The sequence below is a fragment of the Mobula hypostoma genome, chromosome 10 (assembly GCF_963921235.1).
Source record: "Mobula hypostoma chromosome 10, sMobHyp1.1, whole genome shotgun sequence".
NCBI classification, from domain to species: domain Eukaryota; kingdom Metazoa; phylum Chordata; class Chondrichthyes; order Myliobatiformes; family Myliobatidae; genus Mobula; species Mobula hypostoma.
Window position 1 is genome coordinate 134,538,120 of NC_086106.1, and position 21,685 is coordinate 134,559,804.

The 21,685-nt window shown below is 48.6% G+C and overlaps 1 protein-coding gene across 2 annotated transcripts in view; it reads right to left on the reverse strand.

The window, feature by feature from the left end:
* adgrg4a (adhesion G protein-coupled receptor G4a) overlaps positions 1-21,685 on the reverse strand; it is a 172,818-nt gene that overhangs the window by 95,051 nt on the left and 56,082 nt on the right. For both annotated transcript variants that reach the window (XM_063061469.1, XM_063061468.1), the window contains exon 3: positions 2,047-2,138. In XM_063061469.1, the coding sequence (XP_062917539.1) occupies positions 2,047-2,138 (92 nt within the window). The remainder of the gene's footprint in view (positions 1-2,046; positions 2,139-21,685) is intronic.

The following is a 21,685-nucleotide window of genomic DNA, read 5'->3' on the forward strand; positions in this document are numbered from 1 at the left end:
ACTGACCCAGTGACCCAACCACACACTGACACAACGACCGAACCACACACTGGCCCACGGACCGAACCACAGACTGACACACAGATCGAACTACACACTGACCCACTGACTGAACCACACACTGACCCACTGACCGAACCACACACTGACACTCCGACCGAACCACACACTGGCCCACTGACCGAACCACACATTGACACACTGACCCACCAACCGAACCACACACTGACACACCAACCGAACCACACACTGACCCACTGACCGAACCACACACTGACACACCGACCAAACCACACATTGACACACCGACCGAAACACACACTGACCCACTGACCAAACCACACATTGACACACCGACCGAAACACACACTGACCCACTGACCGAACCACACACTGACCCACCAACCGAACCACACACTGACCCACTGACTGAACCACACACTGACACACCGACCGAACCACACACTGACACACCGACTGAACCACACACTGACCCACCAACCGAACCACACACTGACCCACTGACCGAACCACACACTGACATACCGACCGAACCACACACCATCACACCGACTGAACCACACACTGACCCACTGACTGAACCACACACTGACACACTGACCGAACCACACACTGACACGCTGATCAAACCACACATTGACACACCGACCAAACCACACATTGACACACCGACCGAAACACACACTGACACACAGATCGAACTACACACTGACCCAGTGACCGAACCACACTCTGATCCACTGACCGAACCACACACTGACCCACTGAACGAACCACACACTGACCAGTGACCGAACCACACACTGACACACCAACCGAACCACACACTGACACACTTGCCGAAACACACACTGACCGAACCACACACTGACACACCGACTGAACCACACACTGACACACCGACCGGACCACACATTGACCCAGTGAGCAAACTACACACTGACTCACTGACTGAACCAAACACTGACCCACTGTCCAATCCACACACTGACCCACTGACCGAACCACACACCGACCTACCAACTGAACCACATACTGACACACTGACCGAACAACACACTGACACACCGACCGAACCACACACTGACCCACTGACCGAACCACACACACTGACCCACTGACCGAACCACACACCGACCCACCGACCGAACCACACACTGACCCACTGACCGAACCACACACACTGACCCACTGACCGAACCACACACCGACCCACCGACCGAACCACACACTGACCCACTGACCGAACCACACACACTGACCCACTGACCGAACCACACACTGACCCACCGACTGAACCACACACCGACCCACCGACTGAACCACACACTGACCTACCAACTGAACCACACACTGACCAGTGACCGAAACACACACTGACACACCGACCGAACCACACACTGACCCACTGACCGAACCACACACTGACCAGTGACCGAACCACACACTGACACACCGACCGAACCACACACTGACCCACTGACCGAACCACACACTGACCAGTGACCGAAACACACACTGACACACTGACCGAACCACACACTGACACACCGAACGAACCACACACTGACACACCGAACGAACCACACACTGACCCACTGACTGAACCACACACTGACACACCGACCGAACCACACACTGACACACCGACTGAACCACACACTGACACACCGACCGAACCACACACTGACACACCGACCGTACCACACACTGACACACCGACCGTACCACACACTGACACAACGACTGAAACTCACATTGACACACGGACTGAACCACACACTGACCCACTGACCGAACCACACACTGTCACACTGACCGAACCACACACTGACACACCGACCGAACCACACACTGACACACTGTACGAACCACACACTCACCCCCCCGACCGAACCACACTTTGACCCACCAACCGAACCACACACTGACACACCGACCGAACCACACACTGGCACACCGACCGAAAAAAAACACTGTCCCAGTGACTGAACCACACGTCTACCCTCTGACTGAACCACTCACCCAGGTATCGGTCTCATTGTGCACCAGTGTTTTATTGAGTCCATCAGCTGCAGGGGTCACCACCATCACCATTGAGGCACGGAAGAAATTCTCTGTAAAACCAACAGGAAAAATTAATAACACAGGCTCACAGCTCTCCCACTGCAATTCCATAACCCCTTTCCCACATAGACCTCAGCCGCTGACACAGTGCTCTCTGGGCTAACACAAACGTGATCTATACTGGTGTTCTGTAACTACATTCGTTACAGACAAAATGGGGTGTTAGGATCAGTATTCAACTGATGTTCGGCTGCAGTGAAACGGTGGGACAGTGGGGTTAGTCTGGGGTCTGACACAGACTGTGGGGAGAGAGTGGGACAGTGGGATTATTGTGGGGTCTGACACAGACTGTGGGATAGAGTGGGACAGTGGGATTAGAGTGGGGTCTGACACAGCCTGTGGGGAGAGAGTGGGACAGTGGGATTAGTGTGGGTTCTGAAAAAGACTGGGAGAGAGTGGGACAGTGGGATTAGTGTGTGGTCTGACAGACTGTTGGGAGATATTGGGACAGTGGGATTAGTGTGTGGTCTGACAGACTGTGGGGAGAGAGTGGGAAAGTGGGAGAGTGTGGGGTCTGACAGAGACTGTGGGGAGAGAGTGGGACAATGGGATTAGTGTGGGTTCTGACACAGACTGTGGGAGAGAACGTGGGACAGTGGGATTAGTGTGGGGTCTTACACAGACTATGGGGAGAGAGTGGGACAGTGGGATTACTGTGGGGAATGATACAGGACTGTGGGAAGAGATTGGGACAGAGGGATTAATGTGGGGACTAACATAGACTGTGGGAGAGAGTGGGACAGTGGGATCAGTGTGGGATTGACACAGACTATGGGGAGAGAGTGGGACAGTGGGGTTAGTGTGGGGTCTGTCACAGTGTGGGAGAGAGTGGGTCAGTGGGATTAGTGTGGGGTCAGACACAGACTGTGGGGTGAGAGTGGGAAAGTGAGATTAGGGTGGGGTCTGACACAGCCTGTGGGGAGAGAGTGGGACAGTGGGATTAGTGTGGGTTCTGAAAAAGACTGGGAGAGAGTGGGACAGTGGGATTAGTGTGTGGTCTGACAGACTGTTGGGAGATATTGGGACAGTGGGATTAGTGTGTGGTCTGACAGACTGTGGGGAGAGAGTGGGAAAGTGGGAGAGTGTGGGGTCTGACAGAGACTGTGGGGAGAGAGTGGGACAATGGGATTAGTGTGGGTTCTGACACAGACTGTGGGAGAGAACGTGGGACAGTGGGATTAGTGTGGGGTCTTACACAGACTATGGGGAGAGAGTGGGACAGTGGGATTACTGTGGGGAATGATACAGGACTGTGGGAAGAGATTGGGACAGAGGGATTAATGTGGGGACTAACATAGACTGTGGGAGAGAGTGGGACAGTGGGATCAGTGTGGGATTGACACAGACTATGGGGAGAGAGTGGGACAGTGGGGTTAGTGTGGGGTCTGTCACAGTGTGGGAGAGAGTGGGTCAGTGGGATTAGTGTGGGGTCAGACACAGACTGTGGGGTGAGAGTGGGAAAGTGAGATTAGGGTGGGGTCTGACACAGACTGTATGGAGAGAGTGGGACAGTGGGATTATTGTGGGGAATCATACAGGACTGTGGGGAGAGAGTGGGACAGTGGGATTAGTGTGGGGTCTGACAGAGAATGTGGGGAGAGAGTGGGACAGTGGGATTAGTGTGGGTTCTGACACAGATTGTGGGAGAGAGTGGGACAGTGGGATTAGTGTGGGGACTGACACAGACTATAGGGAGAGAGTGGGACAGTGGGATTAGTGTGGGATTGACACAGAATGTGGGGAGAGAGTGGGACAGTGGGATTAGTGTGGGGAATCATATAGGACTGTGGGGAGAGAGTGGGTCAGTGGGATTAGTGTGGGGTCTGACACAGTCTGTGGGGAGAGAGTGGGTCAGTGGGATTAGTGTGGGGTCTGACACAGACTGTGGGGTGAGAGTGGGATAGTGGGATTAGTGTGGGATCTGACACAGACTGTGGGGAGAGAGTGGGACACTGGGATTAGTGTGGGGTCTGACACAGACTGTGGGGAGAGAGTGGGACAGTGGGATTAGTGTGGGGTTTGACAGACTGTGGGGAGAGAGTGGGAGAGTGGGATTAGTGTGGGGTCTGACAGACTGTGGGGAGAGAGTGGGACAGTGGGATTAGTGTGGGGTCTGACAGATTGTGGGGAGAGAGTGGGACAGTGGGATTAGTGTGGGGTCTGACAGACTGTGGGGAGAGAGTGGGACAGTGGGATTAGTGTGGGGTCTGACAGTCTGTGGGGAGAGAGTGGGACAGTGGGATTAGTATGGGGTCTGACAGACTGTGGGGAGAGAGTGGGACAGTGGGATTAGTGTGGGGTCTGACAGACTGTGGGGAGAGAGTGGGACAGTGGGATTAGTGTGGGGTTTGACACAGACTGTGGGGAGAGAGTGGGACAGTGGGATTAGTGTGGGGTCTGACACAGACTGTGGGGAGAGAGTGGGACAGTGGGATTAGTGTGGGGTCTGACACAGACTGTGGGGAGAGAGTGGGACAGTGGGATTAGTGTGGGGTCTGACAGACTGTGGGGAGAGAGTGGGACAGTGGGATTAGTGTGGGGTCTGACAGACTGTGGGGAGAGAGTGGGACAGTGGGATTAGTGTGGGGTCTGACACAGACTGTGGGGAGAGAGTGGGACAGTGGGATTAGTGTGGGGTTTGACAGACTGTGGGGAGAGAGTGGGACAGTGGGATTAGTGTGGGGTCCGACAGTCTGTGGGGAGAGAGTGGGACAGTGGGATTAGTGTGGGGTCTGACAGACTGTGGGGAGAGAGTGGGACAGTGGGATTAGTGTGGGGTCTGACAGACTGTGGGGAGAGAGTGGGACAGTGGGATTAGTGTGGGGTCTGACAGACTGTGGGGAGAGAGTGGGACAGTGGGATTAGTGTGGGGTCTGACAGACTGTGGGGAGAGAGTGGGACAGTGGAATTAGAGTGGGGTCTGACAGTCTGTGGGGAGAGAGTGGGACAGTGGGATTAGTGTGGGGTCTGACAGACTGTGGGGAGAGAGTGGGACAGTGGGATGAGTGTGGGGTCTGACAGACTGTGGGGAGAGAGTGGGACAGTGGGATTAGTTTGGGGTCTGACAGACTGTGGGGAGAGAGTGGGACAGTGGGATTAATGTGGGGTCTGACACAGACTGTGGGGAGAGAGTGGGACAGTGGGATTAGTGTGGGGTCTGACAGACTGTGGGGAGAGAGTGGGACAGTGGGATTAGTGTGGGGTCTGACAGACTGTGGGGAGAGAGTGGGACAGTGGGATTCGTGTGGGGTCTGACACAGACTGTGGGGAGAGAGTGGGACAGTGGGATTAGTGTGGGGTCTGACAGACTGTGGGGAGAGAGTGGGACAGTGGGATTAGTTTGGGGTCTGACAGACTGTGGGGAGAGAGTGGGACAGTGGGATTAGTGTGGGGTCTGACAGACCGTGGGGAGAGCGTGGGACAGTGGGATTGGTGTGGGGTCTGACACAGACCGTGGGGAGGGCGTGGGACAGTGGGATTGGTGTGGGGTCTGACACAGACCGTGGGGAGAGCGTGGGACAGTGGGATGGGTGTGGGGTCTGACACAGACCGTGGGGAGAGCGTGGGACAGTGGGATTGGTGTGGGGTCTGACACAGACCGTGGGGAGAGCGTGGGACAGTGGGCTCTGAATAGGTGCAGCTCTGTGTAAAGCATCTGTTAAGGTTTCCTTCTTGTTTTTTCCCCTCTCTTACCATACCATTTAAATGGTTGTTGTGTGCTCTTCGTGCTGGATGTTGGAGAACTGGGACTCAGAGTCTCCCAGGGAACTACATCAGCATGAAGTGCATCCATCTGCAGCTGCTTGAGGACCATGTTAGAGATTTGGAGCAGCAACTCTCAGCTTGTACAGGAGAGTGAGGAGATAATTGATCAAGTTACAGGGAGGTAGTCACCCCGAAGTCGCAGGAGGCGAGTAGCTGGGTGACTGTCAGGAGAAATGGAAATAGGCAGTTAAAGCAGAGCATCCTGTGGCCATTCCCCTCAGAAACAAGTACTGTATACTGCTTTGGATACTTTAGTGGGGAATGACCTCCCGGGAGAATGCCACGGAGACCGGGTTACAGGCACTGAGCATGGGGCCGTGGTGCAGAAGGGAAAGAGAGAGAAGGAAGTGCTAGTGGTACAGGATTTGATAGTGAGGGGAACAGACAGGAGATTCTGTGGATGTGAACGGCACACCCAGATGGTCAGTTGCCTCCCAGGTGCCAGGGTCAGGGATGTCTCAGATCGCACCCACAACATTTTGGTGAGTGAGGGAGAGCAGCCAGATGTCTTGGTACATAAAGGTACCAATGACATAGGAATGAAAAGCAATGAGGTCCTGAAATGAGAATTTAGAAAGCTAGGTAAAAAGCTGAGAAGCAGGACCTCCAGGGTAGTAATTTCTGGATTGCTGCCTGTGCCACGCGCCAGTGAGGGTGGAAACAGGATGATTTGGCAGATAAATGCGTGGCTGGGAAGCTGGTGCAGGGGGCAGGGCTTCAGGTTCTTGGATAATTGGGATCTCTTGGGGGGGAGGTATGACCTGTTTGAAAGTGACGGGTTGTACCAGAACTCAAGGGGGACGAATATTCTCACGGCAGGTCTGTTAGAGCTGTTGGGGAGGATTTCAACTAACTTGTTAGAGGGGCGGGAACCGGAGTGAAGGGACTCAAGATAGAACGGATGGTAAAAAAGTAAATTTAGTGTGCAGTCAGGTTGTCAGGAAGGGCAGGCAGGTGATGGGACTTAGTTACAGCCAACAGGCTGAGTATCAAATAATTATGGATGCAGAATCAGAAAGTATAGCAAATATGGTTCTCAAGGTGTTGCATCTAAATGTGTGTAGTATCAGAAATAAGGTGGATGATCTTGTTGCACCGTTACAGGTTGTCAGGTATGATGTTGTGGCCATCACTGAATCGTGACTGAAAGTTGGTTGTAGTTGGGAGCTGAATGTCCAAGGTTACACGTTATATCAGAGGGATAGGAAGGTAGGCAGAGGGGGTGGTGTGGCTCTACTGGTAAAGAATGGCATCAAATCAGTAGAAAGATTGACATAGGATCAGAAGATGTGGAATACTTGTAGGCTGAGTAAAGAAACTGCAAAGATAAAAGAATGTTGATGGCGGTTATATAAGACAAGACCATAAGACAAAGGAGCAGAAGTAGGCCATTCGGCCCATCGAGTCTGCTCCGCCATTTTATCATGAGCTGATCCATTCTCCCATTTAGTCCCACTCCCCCACCTTCTCACCATAACCTTTGATGCCCTGGCCACTCAGATACCTATCAATCTCTGCCTTAAATACACCCAATGACTTCGCCTCCACTGCTGCCTGTGGCAACAAATTCCATAGATTCACCACCCTCTGACTAAAAAAATTTCTTTGCATCTCTGTTCTGAATGGGCGCCCTTCAATCCTTAAGTCATGCCCTCTCGTACTGGACTCCCCGACCATGGGAAACAACTTTGCCACGTCCATGCCTTTCAAAATTCTAAATGTTTCTATGAGGTGCCCCCCTCATTCTTCTAAACTCCAAGGAATACAGTCCAAGAGCGGACAAACGTTCCTCATATGTTAACCCTCTCATTCTCGGAATCATTCTAGTGAATCTTCTCTGGACCCTCTCCAATGTCAGCACATCCCTTCTTAAATAAGGAGACCAAAACTGCCCACAGTACTCCAAGTGAGGTCTCACCAGCGTCTTATAGAGCCTCAACATCACATCCCTGCTCCTATACTCTATTCCTCGAGAAATGAATGCCAACATTGCATTCGCCTTCTTCACTACTGACTCAACCTGGAAGTTAACCTTAAGGGTATCCTGCATGAGGACTCCCAAGTCCTGTTGCATCTCAGAACTTTGAATTCTCTCCCCAATTAAATAATAGTCTGCCCGTTTATTTCTTCTACCAATGTGCATAATCATACACTTTCTAACATTGTACTTCATTTGCCACTTCTTTGCCCATTCTCCCAATCTATCCAAGTCTCTCTGCAGACTCTCTGGTTCCTCAGCACTACCAGCCCCTCCACCCATCTTTGTATCATCAGCAAACTTAGCCACAAAGCCATCTATTCCATAACCCAAATCGTTGATGTACAACGTAAAAAGAAGCGGCCCCAACACTGATCCCTGCGGAACACCACTGGTAACCGGCAGCCAACCAGAATAGGATCCCTTTATTCCCACTCTGTTTCCTACCAATCAGCCAACGCTCTATCCACGTATGTAACTTTCCCGTAATTCCATGGGCTCTTATCTTGTTAAGTAGCCTCATGTGTGGCACCTTGTCAAAGGCCTTCTGAAAATCCAATTACACAACATCCACTGCATCTCCCTTGTCTAGCCTACTTGTAATTTCCTCAAAAAATTGTAATAGGTTTGTCAGGCAGGATTTTCCTTTGCTGAGTTCTGCCTCCAGGTACTCCGTAACCTCATACTTGACAATCAACTCCAACAACTTCCCAACCACCGATGTCAAGCTAACAGGTCTATATAATTTCTTTTTGCTTCCTTGCCCCCTTCTTGATTAGCAGAGTGACATTTGCAATCTTCCAGTCCTCCGGAACCATGCCAAAATCTATTGATTTTTGAAAGATCATCGCTAATGCCTCTGCAATCTCCACAGCTACTTCCTTCAGAACACGAGGGTGCATTCCATCTGGTCCAGGAGATTTATCGACCTTTAGCCTATTCAGCTTCCTGAGTACTTTCTCTGTCGTAATTGTGACTGCGCACACTTCTCTTCCCTGCCACCCTTGAGTGTCCGGTATACTGCTGATGTCTTCCTCAGTGAAGACTGATGCAAAATACTTGTTCAGTTCCTCTGCTATCTCCTCATCTCCCATTACAATTTCTCCAACATCATTTTCTGTCGGTCCTATATCTACTCTCGCCTGTCTTTTACTCTTTATATACTTGAAAAAGCTTTTAGTATCCTCTTTGATATTATTTGCTAGCTTCCTTTCATAGTTCATCTTTTCCCTCTTAATGACCTTCTTAGTTTCCTTTTGTAAGCTTTTAAAAACTTCCCAATCCTCTATCTTCCCACTAATTTTTGCTTCCTTGTATGCCCTCTCCTTTGCTTTAACTTTGGCTTTGACTTCTCCTGTCAGCCACGGTTGCATCCTTTTTCCATTCGAAAATTTCTTCTGTTTTGGAATATACCTGTCTTGCACCTTCCTCACTTCTCGCATAAAATCCAGCCATTGCTGCTCTGCCATCCTTCCCACCAGTGTCTCTTTCCAGTCAACTTTGGCCAGTTCCTCTCTCATGCCACTATAATTTCCTTTACTCCACTGAAATACCAACACATCCAATTTTGGCTTCTCTTTTTCAAATTTCACAGTGAACTCAATCATGTTATGATCACTGCGTCCTTAGGGTTCCTTCACTTCAATCTCTCTAATCACCTCCAGTTCATTACACAATACCTAATCCAGCCATCTCGTAGATATTCCACAAATTCTCTCTCTTGAGATCCAATGCCCACCTGATTTTCCCAATCCACTCGCATGTTAAAATCCCCCACAATTATCATAACAGCGGCTGGGAGGTGGACCACAGATTACAACAGGAAATAGAGAAGGAAATAGAGTTTGTTCAATGCCTAAGAGAGAGCTTTTTTGAGCAGTTTGACGCTGAGCCTACAAGGGGATCAACTATACTGGATTGGATGTTATGTAATGAACCAGAGGCAATTCGGGAGCTGAAGGTAAAAGAACCCTTAGGAACCAGTAATCACAATGTGATTGAGTTCAACTTGAAGTTTGTTAGGGGGCAAGTAAAGTCCGATGTAGCAGTATTTCAGTGGGGTAAGGGAAATTACAGTGGTATGAGAGAGGAGTTGGCCAAAGTAAATTGGAAGGAGCTGCTGGCAGGGACGTCAGCAGAGCAGCAATGGTGTGTGTTTCTGGAAAAAATGAGGAAGGTGCAGGACATGTGTATTCCAAAAATGAAGAAATACTCAAATGGCAAAATCGTTCAACTGTGGCTGACTTGGGAAGTCAAAGCTATTGTAAAAGCAAAAGAAAGGGCATACAACAAAGCAAAAATTAGTGGGAAGATAGAGGATTGGGAAGTTTTTAAAAACCTACAGAGAACAACTAAAAAAATCATTAGAATAGAAAAGATGAAATATGAAAGCAAGCTAGCAAATAATATCAAAATGGATTGTAAAAGTTAAGAATAAAAGAGAAATGAGTGGATATAGGACTACTAGAAAATGAGGCAGGAGAAATAATAACGGTGGACAAGGAAATGGCTGATGAACTAAATGAGTATTTTGCATCAGTCTTCACTGTGGAGGACACTAGCAGTGTGCCTGATGTTGAAGGGTGTGAGGGAAGAGAAGTGGGTGCAGTTATTGTTACAACAGAGAAGGTGTTCGAAAAGCTGAAAGACCTAAAGGTACATAAATCACCCGGACCAGATGAACTGCACCCTAGGGTTCTGAAAGAGGTAGCGTTAAAGATTGTGCTGGCATTAGAAATGATCTTTCAAAAATCATTGGACTCTGGCATGGTGACAGAGGACTGGAAAATTGCAAATGTTACTCCACTCTTTAAGAAAGGAGGAAGGCAGCAGAAAGGAAATTATAGACCAGTTAGCCTGGCCTCAGTGGTTGGGAGGATGTTAGAGTCAGTTGTTAAGGATGAGGTGATGGAGTACTTGGTGACACAGGACAAGACAGTACAAATTCGGCATGGTTTCCTTCAGGGAAAATCCTGCCTGACAAACCTGTTGGAATTCTTTGAGGAGATTACAAGCAGGATAGATAAAGGGGATGTAGTGGATGTTGTACATTTGGACTTTCAGAAGGCCATTGACAAGGTGTCACACATGAGGCTGCTTACCAAGTTAAGAGCCCATGGTATTACAGGAAAGTTACTAACATAGTTAGAGCATTGGCTGATTGGTAGGAGGCAGTGAGTGGGAATAAAAGGATCCTTTCCTGGTTGGCTGCCAGTGACTAGTGGTGCTCCGCAGGGATTGGTGTTGGGACCACTCCTTTTTATGCTATATATAAATGATTTAGATGATAGAATAGATGGTTTTGTTGCCAAGTTTGCAGATGATATGAAGATTGGTGGAGGGACAGGTAGTGTTGAGGAAACAGGTAGGATGCAGAAAGACTTGGACAGATTCGGAGAATGGGCAAGAAGGTTGAAAATGGAATACAATGTTGGAAAATGCATGGGCATGCACTCTGATAGTAGAAACATAAGTGCAGACTGTTTTCTAGACAGGGAGAAACTCCAAAAATCTGAGATTGCAAGAACTTGGGAGTCCTTGTGCAGAACACCTTAAAGGTTAACTTGCAGGTTGAGTTGGTGGTGACTATGTTAGCATTAGTTTCAAGAGGTCTAGAATACAAGAGCAGGGATGTGACGCTGAGGCTTTATAAGGCACTGGTGAGGCCTCACATTGAGTATTGTGAACAGTTTTGGGCCCCTCATCTTAGAAAAGATGTGCTGGCACTGGAGAGGGTCCAGGGGAGGTTCACAAGGATGATTCCAGGAATGAAAGTATCATCATACGGGAACGTTTGATGGCTCTGGGTCTGTACTCACTGGAATTTAGAAGGATGAGGGGGATCTCATTGAAACCTTTAGAATGTTGAAAGGCCTAGACAGAGTAGATGTGAAAAGGATGTTTCCCATGGTGGGAGAGCTTAGGACAAGAGAGCACAGCCTCAGGATAGAGGGGCACCCTTTCAAAACAGATACAGAGGAGTTTCTTTAGCCAAAGGGTGGTGAATTTGTGGAATTCGTTGTCACGCCCACCTGTGGCAGCCAGGTCATTGAGTGTATTTAAGGCAGAGATTGATAGGTTCTTCACTGGACATGGTTACAGGTTACATGGTTACAGGGAGAAGGCCAGGAACTGGGGTTGAGGAGAACAAAAAAAAATCAGCCATGATTAAATGGCGGAGCAGACTCGATGGGCCAGATGGCCTAATTCTACTCCTAGGTCTTATGGTTTTATGATCTAATAGCCTCTTCCCTCCACTCTGTCCTGTCCCAACTGGAAAATGGACTGGTGTGAGAAGAACAACCTAAGCCTGATTTTGGAGAAGACAAAGGAAATCTTTGTGGAATTCAGAAAAGTGTAGGTAAACCATCCCGTAGGCCAATACATGGCTCCTCTGTAGAGAGAGTTAAACACACCGAGTTCCCGGAGTTCACATCACAAATTACTTACCTGGTCCCTTAATATCACCTCCCGAAACAAGAAGGCACAGTAGTGATTGAGGCAAGCAAGGCTCCCACACCCCATCCCCTTTCCAGCTTAACTGTGTTTTCCATGAGTACCATTGACAGCTTGCTGACAAGCTGCATCTCCATCTGGTACAGGAACAGTCAAGCACTAGACCAGAAGTCCCTACAAAGAACTGGGAGGACAGCTGGGAGGATCATAGGGGTCCATCGGGGACATTTATCAGGAGCTCTGCGTACGGAGGGTTATTAAGGATCCCACCCATCCATCCATCATCCTCTTTGACCTTCTACCATCAGGCAGGAGACTGCGATGCATAAAGACAAGAACAGTCACGATGGGAAACAGTTTCTTCCCCCCAGCCATTAGGCTTCTGAACTCCCGGCCACATCAAATTCAAAGTGTCATTGGTTAATCCGTTCCATACCTTCCAGTATTTTAAATTAATGCACTTTAGTTTGTTATTTATGTAGATTTCTGCAGATTTTATCCTTGCATTCATGTTATTGTGTATTATGTGTGTTATGTGCTTTACACCCTGGTTCAAAGTAAAGTTGTCTCACGACACAAAGGTTGGTGGTGTTGTAGATAGTGTAGAGGATTGTCAAAGATTGCAGAGAGACATTGATAGGATGCAGAAGTGGGCTGAGAAGTGGCAGGTGGAGTTCAACCCGGAGAAGTGTGAGGTGGTACACTTTGGAAGGACAAACTCCAAGGCAGAGTACAAAGTAAATGGCAGGATACTTGGTAGTGTGGAGGAGCAGGGGGATCTCGGGGTACATGTCCCACAGATCCCTGAAAGTTGCCTCACAGGTAGATAGGGTAGTTAAGAAAGCTTATGGGGTGTTAGCTTTCATAAGTCGAGGGACAGAGTTTAAGAGTCGCGATGTAATGATGCAGCTCTATAAAACTCTGGTTAGGCCACACTTGGAGTGCTGTGTCCAGTTCTGTTCACCTCACTATAGGAATGATGTGGAAACATTGGAAAGGGTACAGAGGAGATATATCAGGATGCTGCCTGGCTTAGAAAGTATGCACTATGATCAGAGATTAAAGGAGCTAGGGCTTTACTCTTTGGAGAGAAGGAGGATGAGAGGAGACATGATAGAGGTGTACAAGATAATAAGAGGAATAGATAGAGTGGATAACCAGCACCTCTTCCCCAGGGCACCACTGCTCAATACAAGAGGACATGGCTTTAAGGTAAGGGGTGGGAAGTTCAAGGGGGATATTAGAGGAAGGTTTTTTACTCAGAGAGTGGTTGGTGCATGGAATGCACTGCCTGAGTCAGTGGTGGAAGCAGATACACTAGTGAAGTTTAAGAGACTACTGGACAGGTATATGGAGGAATCTAAGGTGGGGGCTTATATGGGAGGCAGGGTTTGAGGGTCGGCACAACATTGTGGGCCAAAGGGCCTGTACTGTGTTGTACTATTCTATGATCTATGATTCTATATACGTTATATGGTTATATATGTTACGTACATGTATATCGTTAAATTACAATAAACTTGACTTGGATGGAGAGCAGACTCTGATGGGCGGAGGGGAGCACTGAAGATGAGGGTCGTGGTCCATACATAGGCTGACGGCTGGAGATTTCAGCATTTGGATGTGGGAATAAGATGACAAAGTGGAATGACTCACTAAAGATTAATCATCATGGGGCAGGCGTGGGTAGGGGAGAAAGTAGGGCAAAGCGGTGAAAACATTTGGGAAGAAAGTGTGGTGGCAGGATGATTCTGAAGGAGAATTTGTACTGGGGACCTGACATTGAGTGGAGTCCATAAGATATAGGAGCAGAATTAGGCCATTTGTACCATCAAGTTTGCTCCACCATTTTATCATAGCTGATACAACTTTCTTCTTAGTTCCAGTCTTCTGCCTTCTCCCCGCATCCCTTCATGCCCTGACCAATCAAGAATCTATCAACTCCTGCCTTAAATATACATAAAGACTTGGCCTCCACAGCTGTCCATGGCAAAGAATTCCACAGATTCACCACTCTCTGGGGAAAGAAATTCCTCCTCATCCCCGTTCTAAAAGGGACGCCCCTCTACTCTGAGGCTGTGCCCTCTGGTCTTAGACACTTTCACCATAGGAATCATCCTCTCCACAACCACTCTATCAAGGCCTTTCACCATTCATTAGGTTTCAATGAGGTCACCCCTCATTCTTCTGAATTCTACTGAATACAGGCCAAGAGCCATCAAACGCTTTGCATATGGCAAGCCATTTAATCCTGCAATCATTTTCGTAAACCTCCTTTGAATCCGCTCCAGTTTCAGTGCATTCTTTCTAAGGTAAGGGGCCCAAACCTGCTCACAATACTCCTCGTGAAGCCTCGCCAGCGCTTTATAAAGTCTCAACATTACATCCTTGCTTTTATATTTTAGTTTCCTTGAAATGAATGCTAAGATCACATTTGCCTTCCTCACCACAGGCTCAACCTGCAAATTAACCTTTAGGGAATCCTGCACAAAGACTCCCAAGTCCCTTTGTGCCTCAGTTTTTTGTATTTTCTCTCCATTGAGAAAAAAGTCAACCAACACAGACACCTGTGGAACACCACTAGTGACTGGCAGTCAGTCAGCAAAGGATCCTTTTATTCCCACTCTTTGCCTCCTGTCAATCAGCCTCCACTTTATCCATGCTAGAATCTTTCCTGTAATTCCATGGGCTCAAAGCCTGTTAAGGAGCCTCATGTGTGGCAACTTGTCAAAGGTCTTCTGAAAATCCAAGTACACAACATCAACCGACTCTCCTTTGTTTATCCTGCTTGTTATTTCTTCAAAGAATTCCAACAGATTTGTCAGGCAAGATTTTCTCTTGAGCAAACCATGCTGACTACAGCCTATTTTATCATGTGCCTCCAAGTACTTGAGGCCTCATCCTTAATAATTGACTCCAAGTTCTTCCCAACCACTGAGGTCAGACGAACTGACATATAGTTTCCTTTCTTCTGCCTCTCTCCCTTCTTGAAGAGCGGAGTGACATTTGCAATTTTCCAGTCTTCCAGAACTATTCCAGAATCTAGTGATTCTTGAAAGATCATTACTAATGCCTCCACAATCTCTTCAGCACCTCTTCCAGAACCCTGGGGTGTATACCATCTGGTCCAGGTGATTTATCTACCTTCAGACCTTTCAGTTTCCCAAGAACCTTCTCTCTAGTTATGATAACTTTACACACTTCATGCCACCGACACCTGGAACTTCCACCTTTCTGCTAGTGCCTTCCACAGTGGAGACCAATACAAAGTATTTATTCAGTTTGTCCACCATTTCATCATCCCCATTACTACCTCTTCAGCATCATTTTCCACTCTTGCCTCTCTTTTACACTTTATGTATCTGAAGAAACTTTTGGCATTCTCTTTAAAATGATTGACTAGCTTACTTTCATATTCCATTTTTATCTCCTTAATAATTTTTTAATTGTCTCTGTTTTTAAAGGCTTCCCATTCCTTTAACTTCCTATTCTCATAGGCATTCCAGAAATTTCCCCTCCTGGAATCCAGCACCAACCTGATTTTCCCAATCTATTTGCACATTGAAGTCCCACATGACTATTGTAACATTGCCCTTTTGGTATGCATTTTCTATCTCCCATTGTAATTTGTAGACCACATCCTTACCGCTGTTCAGAGGTCTGTATACAGCTCCCATCAGAGTCTTCTTACCCCTGCAGTTCCTTTGCTCTACCCACAATGATTCAACACCATCCCTATGTCACCTCTTTCTAATGATTTGATTTCATTTTTTACCAACAGAGCAACACAGCCCCCTCTGCCCTCCTGCCCATCCTTGGACATTAAGCTCCCAGCTATAATCTTTCAGCCATGATTCAGTGATGCCTACAACATCATGCCTGCCAATCTGCAACTGTGCTGCAAGTTCATCTACTTTATTCTGTACTCTGCACACACTCAAATGCAACACCATCAGTCCTGTTTTCACCCTTTTCGATTTTGTCCACCTTTTACGTTGCGACTCATCCTGTTAACTGCAATTTTGCCAATCAACAGCCTGTCCTCCTTGTCTGTCTGTAAACCAGCCACCTCATCTTCAGCACTGTCATCCGCCTTTCCTCCGATAATTATTGCATTGAAATATACTCAGCTGAGGACACTAGTTGCTCCATGCTCAACCTTTTGATTCCTGACTTTGTTTGAGGTGTTACCAACATCTGCCTCCACAACCTCTCCACGATCTGTTCTGGCATTCTGGTTCCCACCCCCCTGCAACTCTAGTTTAAACCCCACCATGCGGCATTAACAAACGTTCCTGCTGGGATATTAGTCCCCCTCCAGTTCAGGTCCCACCTTCCCTGGGAAAAGATCCCAATAATGTAAAATCCTTATGCCTCCCTCCTACACCAACTCCTTAGCCACGTATTAGACTGTACAATCTTCTTAGTTCTGGCCTCACTAGCACGTGGCATGGATAGGAATCCTGAGATCACAGCCCCGGAGATCCCGCCCTTTAACTTAGCATCTAACTCCCTGGACTCCCTATGCAGAATCTCATCACTCTTTCTACCCACGTCATTGGTACCTGCATGGACCACAAGTCATTGTATTGTTGGAGGCACCTGTGACCGGACATTGAGTCTGTTTCCCACATTGATTCAGTCTGAAGCTGCTGAACATTTCCAGCTCTACCTGTTTTTCATCAGGCATTCCGCAAAGTGCTAGCCCCAGTGTCACTAATGGGACATTGTCATCAATCTCCTGTCAGAACCATTGATGACTGACCCCTGTGTATTCATGCATCAGTGCAGAGTTGGGATGGAAAGTATCAGAACCTTCATACCAGTACCATGCCGCGTAACCCAGATGTATTGGTAAGATACAACTTCCATAGAGACACTGACACTGGGAGATACTGTAATGATATCACGGTTGAGGAGTTAGGGACCAAACCCGAAGATAGGCTGGCACTAGTGACCATTCCTGAGATCGCTGATGATGAAGTGCTCCAGTCAGAGGATGAGGTCGATGAGTTGGCCCAGTCAGAGGATGAGATCGATGAGTTGGCCCAGTCAGAGGACGAGGTCGATGAGTTGGCCCAGTCAGAGGATGAGGTCGATGAGTTGGCCCAGTCAGAGGATGGGTCGATGAGTTGGCCCAGTCAGAGGATGAGATCGATGAGTTGGCCCAGTCAGAGGACGAGGTCGATGAGTTGGCCCAGTCAGAGGATGGGTCGATGAGTTGGCCCAGTCAGAGGATGAGGTCAATGAGTTGGCCCAGTCAGAGGATGAGGTCGATGAGTTGGCCCAGTCAGAGGATGGGTCGATGAGTTGGCCCAGTCAGAGGATGAGGTCGATGAGTTGGCCCAGTCAGAGGATGAGGTCGATGAGTTGGCCCAGTCAGAGGATGTGGTCGGTGAGTTGGCCCAGTCAGAGGATGGGTCGATGAGTTGGACCAGTCAGAGGATGAGGTCGATGAGTTCGCCCAGTCAGGGGATTATGTTCATAAGGTGGTGCAATCCAAGGAGGTTGGTGTGAACAAATCTAAGGCAGAAAGTAGTCTTGCAGTTAACCTCCACTGAACTCGGTGAGAATGAGACAGCAGACAACGGTACAGTGAGAATGAGACAGCAGACACGGTACGGTGAGAATGAGACAGCAGACAGCGGTACAGTAAGAATGAAACAGCAGACACGGTACGGTGAGAATGAGACAGCAGACAGCGGTACGGTGAGAATGAGACAGCAGACAGCGGTACGGTGAGAATGAGACAGCAGACAGCGGTACAGTGAGAATGAGACAGCAGACACAGTACGGTGAGAATGAGACAGCAGACAGCAGTACGGTAAGAATGAGACAGCAGACACGATACGGTGAGAATGAGAAAGCAGACAGTAGTACGGTACGGTGAGAATGAGACAGTGGACAGCGGTACAGTGAGAATGAGACAGCAGACACGGAACAGAGAGAATTAGAAAGCAGACAGCAGTACGGTGAGAATGAGACAGCAGACACGGTATGGTGAGAATGAGACAGCAGACACAGTACGGCGAGAATGAGACAGCTGACACGGTATGGTGAGAATGAGACAGCAGACATGATACGGTGAGAATGAGACAGCAGACACAGTACGGTGAGAATGAGACAGCAGACGCGCTACGGTGAGAATGAGACAGCAGACACAATACAGTGAGAATTAGACAGCAGACACGGTATGGTGAGAATGAGACAGCAGACACGGTATGATGAGAATGAGACAGCAGACACGGTACAGTGAGAATGAGAAAGCGGACAGCAGTACGGTGAGAATGAGACAGTAGACACAGTACGGTGAGAATGAGAAAGCAGAGAGCAGTACGGTGAGAATGAGACAGCAGACACGGTACGGTGAAAATAAGACAGCAGACAGCAGTACGGCGACAATGAGACAGCACACACGGTACGGTAAGAATGAGACAGCAGACAGCGGTACGGTAAGAATGAGACCGCAGACAGCAGTACAGTGAGAATGAGTCAGCAGACACGGTACGGTAAGAATGAGACAGCAGACACTGGTACAGTGAGAATGAGACAACAGACACGGTATGGTGACAATGAGACAGCAGACATGGTACGGTGAGAATGAGACAGCAGACAGCAGTACGCTGTGAATGAGACAGCAGACACGATACGGTGAGAATGAGACAGCAGACACGGTACGGTGAGAATGAGAAGTGCAGACAGCAGTACGGTGAGAATGAGTCAGCGGACAGCGGTACAGTGAGAATGAGACAGCAGACACGGTACGGTGATGAGACAGCAGACAGCAGTACACTGTGAATGAGACAGCAGACACGATACGGTGACAATGAGACAGCAGACACGGTACGGTGAGAATGAGACAGCAGACACGGAACGGTGAGAATGAGACAGCAGACACAATACGGTGAGAATCAGACAGCAGACACGGTACGTTGAGAATGAGACAGCAGACAGCAGTACGGTGAGAATGAGACAGCGGACAGCGGTACAGTGAGAATGAGACAGTAGACACGGTACAGTGATGAGACAGCAGACACGGTATGGTGAGAATGAGACAGCAGACACGGAACGGTGATAAGACAGCAGACACGGTACGGTGAGAATCAGACAGCAGACACAGTATGGTGAGAATGAGACAGCAGACACGGTGCGGTGAGAATGAGACAGCAGACATTGTATGATGAGAATGAGACACCAGACACGGTACACTGAGAATGAGAAAGCAGACAGCAGTACGGTGAGAATGAGACAGCAGACACGGTACGGTGAAAATAAGACAGCAGACAGCAGTACGCTGAGAATGAGACAGCAGACACGGTACGGTGAGAATGAGACAGCAGACATGGTACGGTGATGAGACAGCAGACAGCAGTACGGTGAGAATCAGACAGCAGACAGCAGTACAGTGAGAATGAGACAGCAGACACGGTGCGGTAAGAATGAGACAGCAGACATGGTATGATGAGAATGAGACACCAGACACGGTACAGTGAGAATAAGAAAGCAGAGAGCAGTATGGTGAGAATGAGACAGCAGACAGCGATACAGTGATGAGACAGCAGACCCGGTACGGTTAGAATGAGACAGCAGACAGCGGTACAGTAAGAATGAGACAGCAGACACGGTATGATGAGAATGATACAGCAGACAGCGGTACGGTGCAAATGAGAGAGCAGACAGCAGTACGGTGAGAATGAGACAGCGGACAGCGGTACGGTGAGAATCAGACAACAGACAGCGGTACGGTGAGTATGAGACAGCAGACACGGTATGGTGAGAATGAGACAGCAGACAGCGGTACAGTGATGAGACAGCAGAAACGGTATGGTGAGAATGAGAAAGCAGACATGGTACAGTGAGAATGAGACAGCAGACACGGCACAATGAGAATGAGAAAGCAGACAGCAGTACGGTGAGAATCAGACAGCACACAGCAGTACGGTGTGAATGAGACAGCAGACACGGTACGGTGAGAATGAGACAGCAGACAGCGGTACAGTGAGAATGAGACAGCAGACACGGTATGATGAGAATGAGACAGCAGACACGGTACAGTGAGAATGAGAAAGCGGACAGCAGTACGGTGAGAATGAGACAGTAGACACAGTACGGTGAGAATGAGAAAGCAGAGAGCAGTACGGTGAGAATGAGACAGCAGACACGGTACGGTGAAAATAAGACAGCAGACAGCAGTACGGCGAGAATGAGACAGCACACACGGTACGGTAAGAATGAGAGAGCAGACAGCGGTACGGTGATGAGACAGCAGACGCGGTACGGTTAGAATGAGACAGCAGACAGCGGTACGGTGAGAATGAGACAGCAGACACGGTACGGTAAGAATAAGACCGCAGACAGCGGTACAGTGACAATGAGACAGCAGACACGGTACGGTGAGAATGAGACAGCAGACACGGAACGGTGAGAATGAGACAGCAGACACAATACGGTGAGAATCAGACAGCAGACACGGTACGTTGAGAATGAGACAGCAGACAGCAGTACGGTGAGAATGAGACAGCAGACAGCAGTACAGTGAGAATGAGACAGTAGACACAGTACAGTGATGAGACAGCAGACACAGTATGGTGAGAATGAGACAGCAGACACGGAACGGTGATAAGACAGCAGACACGGTACGGTGAGAATCAGACAGCAGACAGCAGTACGGTGAGAATGAGACAGCAGACAGCAGTACGGTGAGAATGAGACAGCAGACACGGTGCGGTGAGAATGAGACAGCAGACATTGTATGATGAGAATAAGACACCAGACACGGTACACTGAGAATGAGAAAGCGGACAGCAGTACGGTGAGAATGAATCAGCAGACACAGTACAGTGAGAATGAGAAAGCAGAGAGCAGTATGGTGAGAATGAGACAGCAGACACGGCACGGTGAAAATAAGACAGCAGACAGCAGTACGCTGAGAATGAGACCGCAGACAGCGGTACGCTGAGAATGAGACAGCAGACACGGTACAGTGAGAATGAGATAGCAGACACGGTACGGTGATGAGACAGCAGACAGCAGTACGGTGAGAATGAGACAGCAGACACGGTGCAGTAAGAACGAGACAGCAGACATGGTATGATGAGAATGAGACACCAGACACGGTACAGTGAGAATGAGAAAGCAGAGAGCAGTATGGTGAAAATGAGACAGCAGACAGCGATACGGTGATGAGAAGGCAGACGCGGTACGATTAGAATGAGACAGCAGACACGGTATGATGAGAATGATACAGCAGACAGCGGTACGGTGCGAATGAGAGAGCAGACAGCAGTACGGTAAGAATGAGACAGCGGACAGAGGTACAGTGATGAGACAGCAGAAACA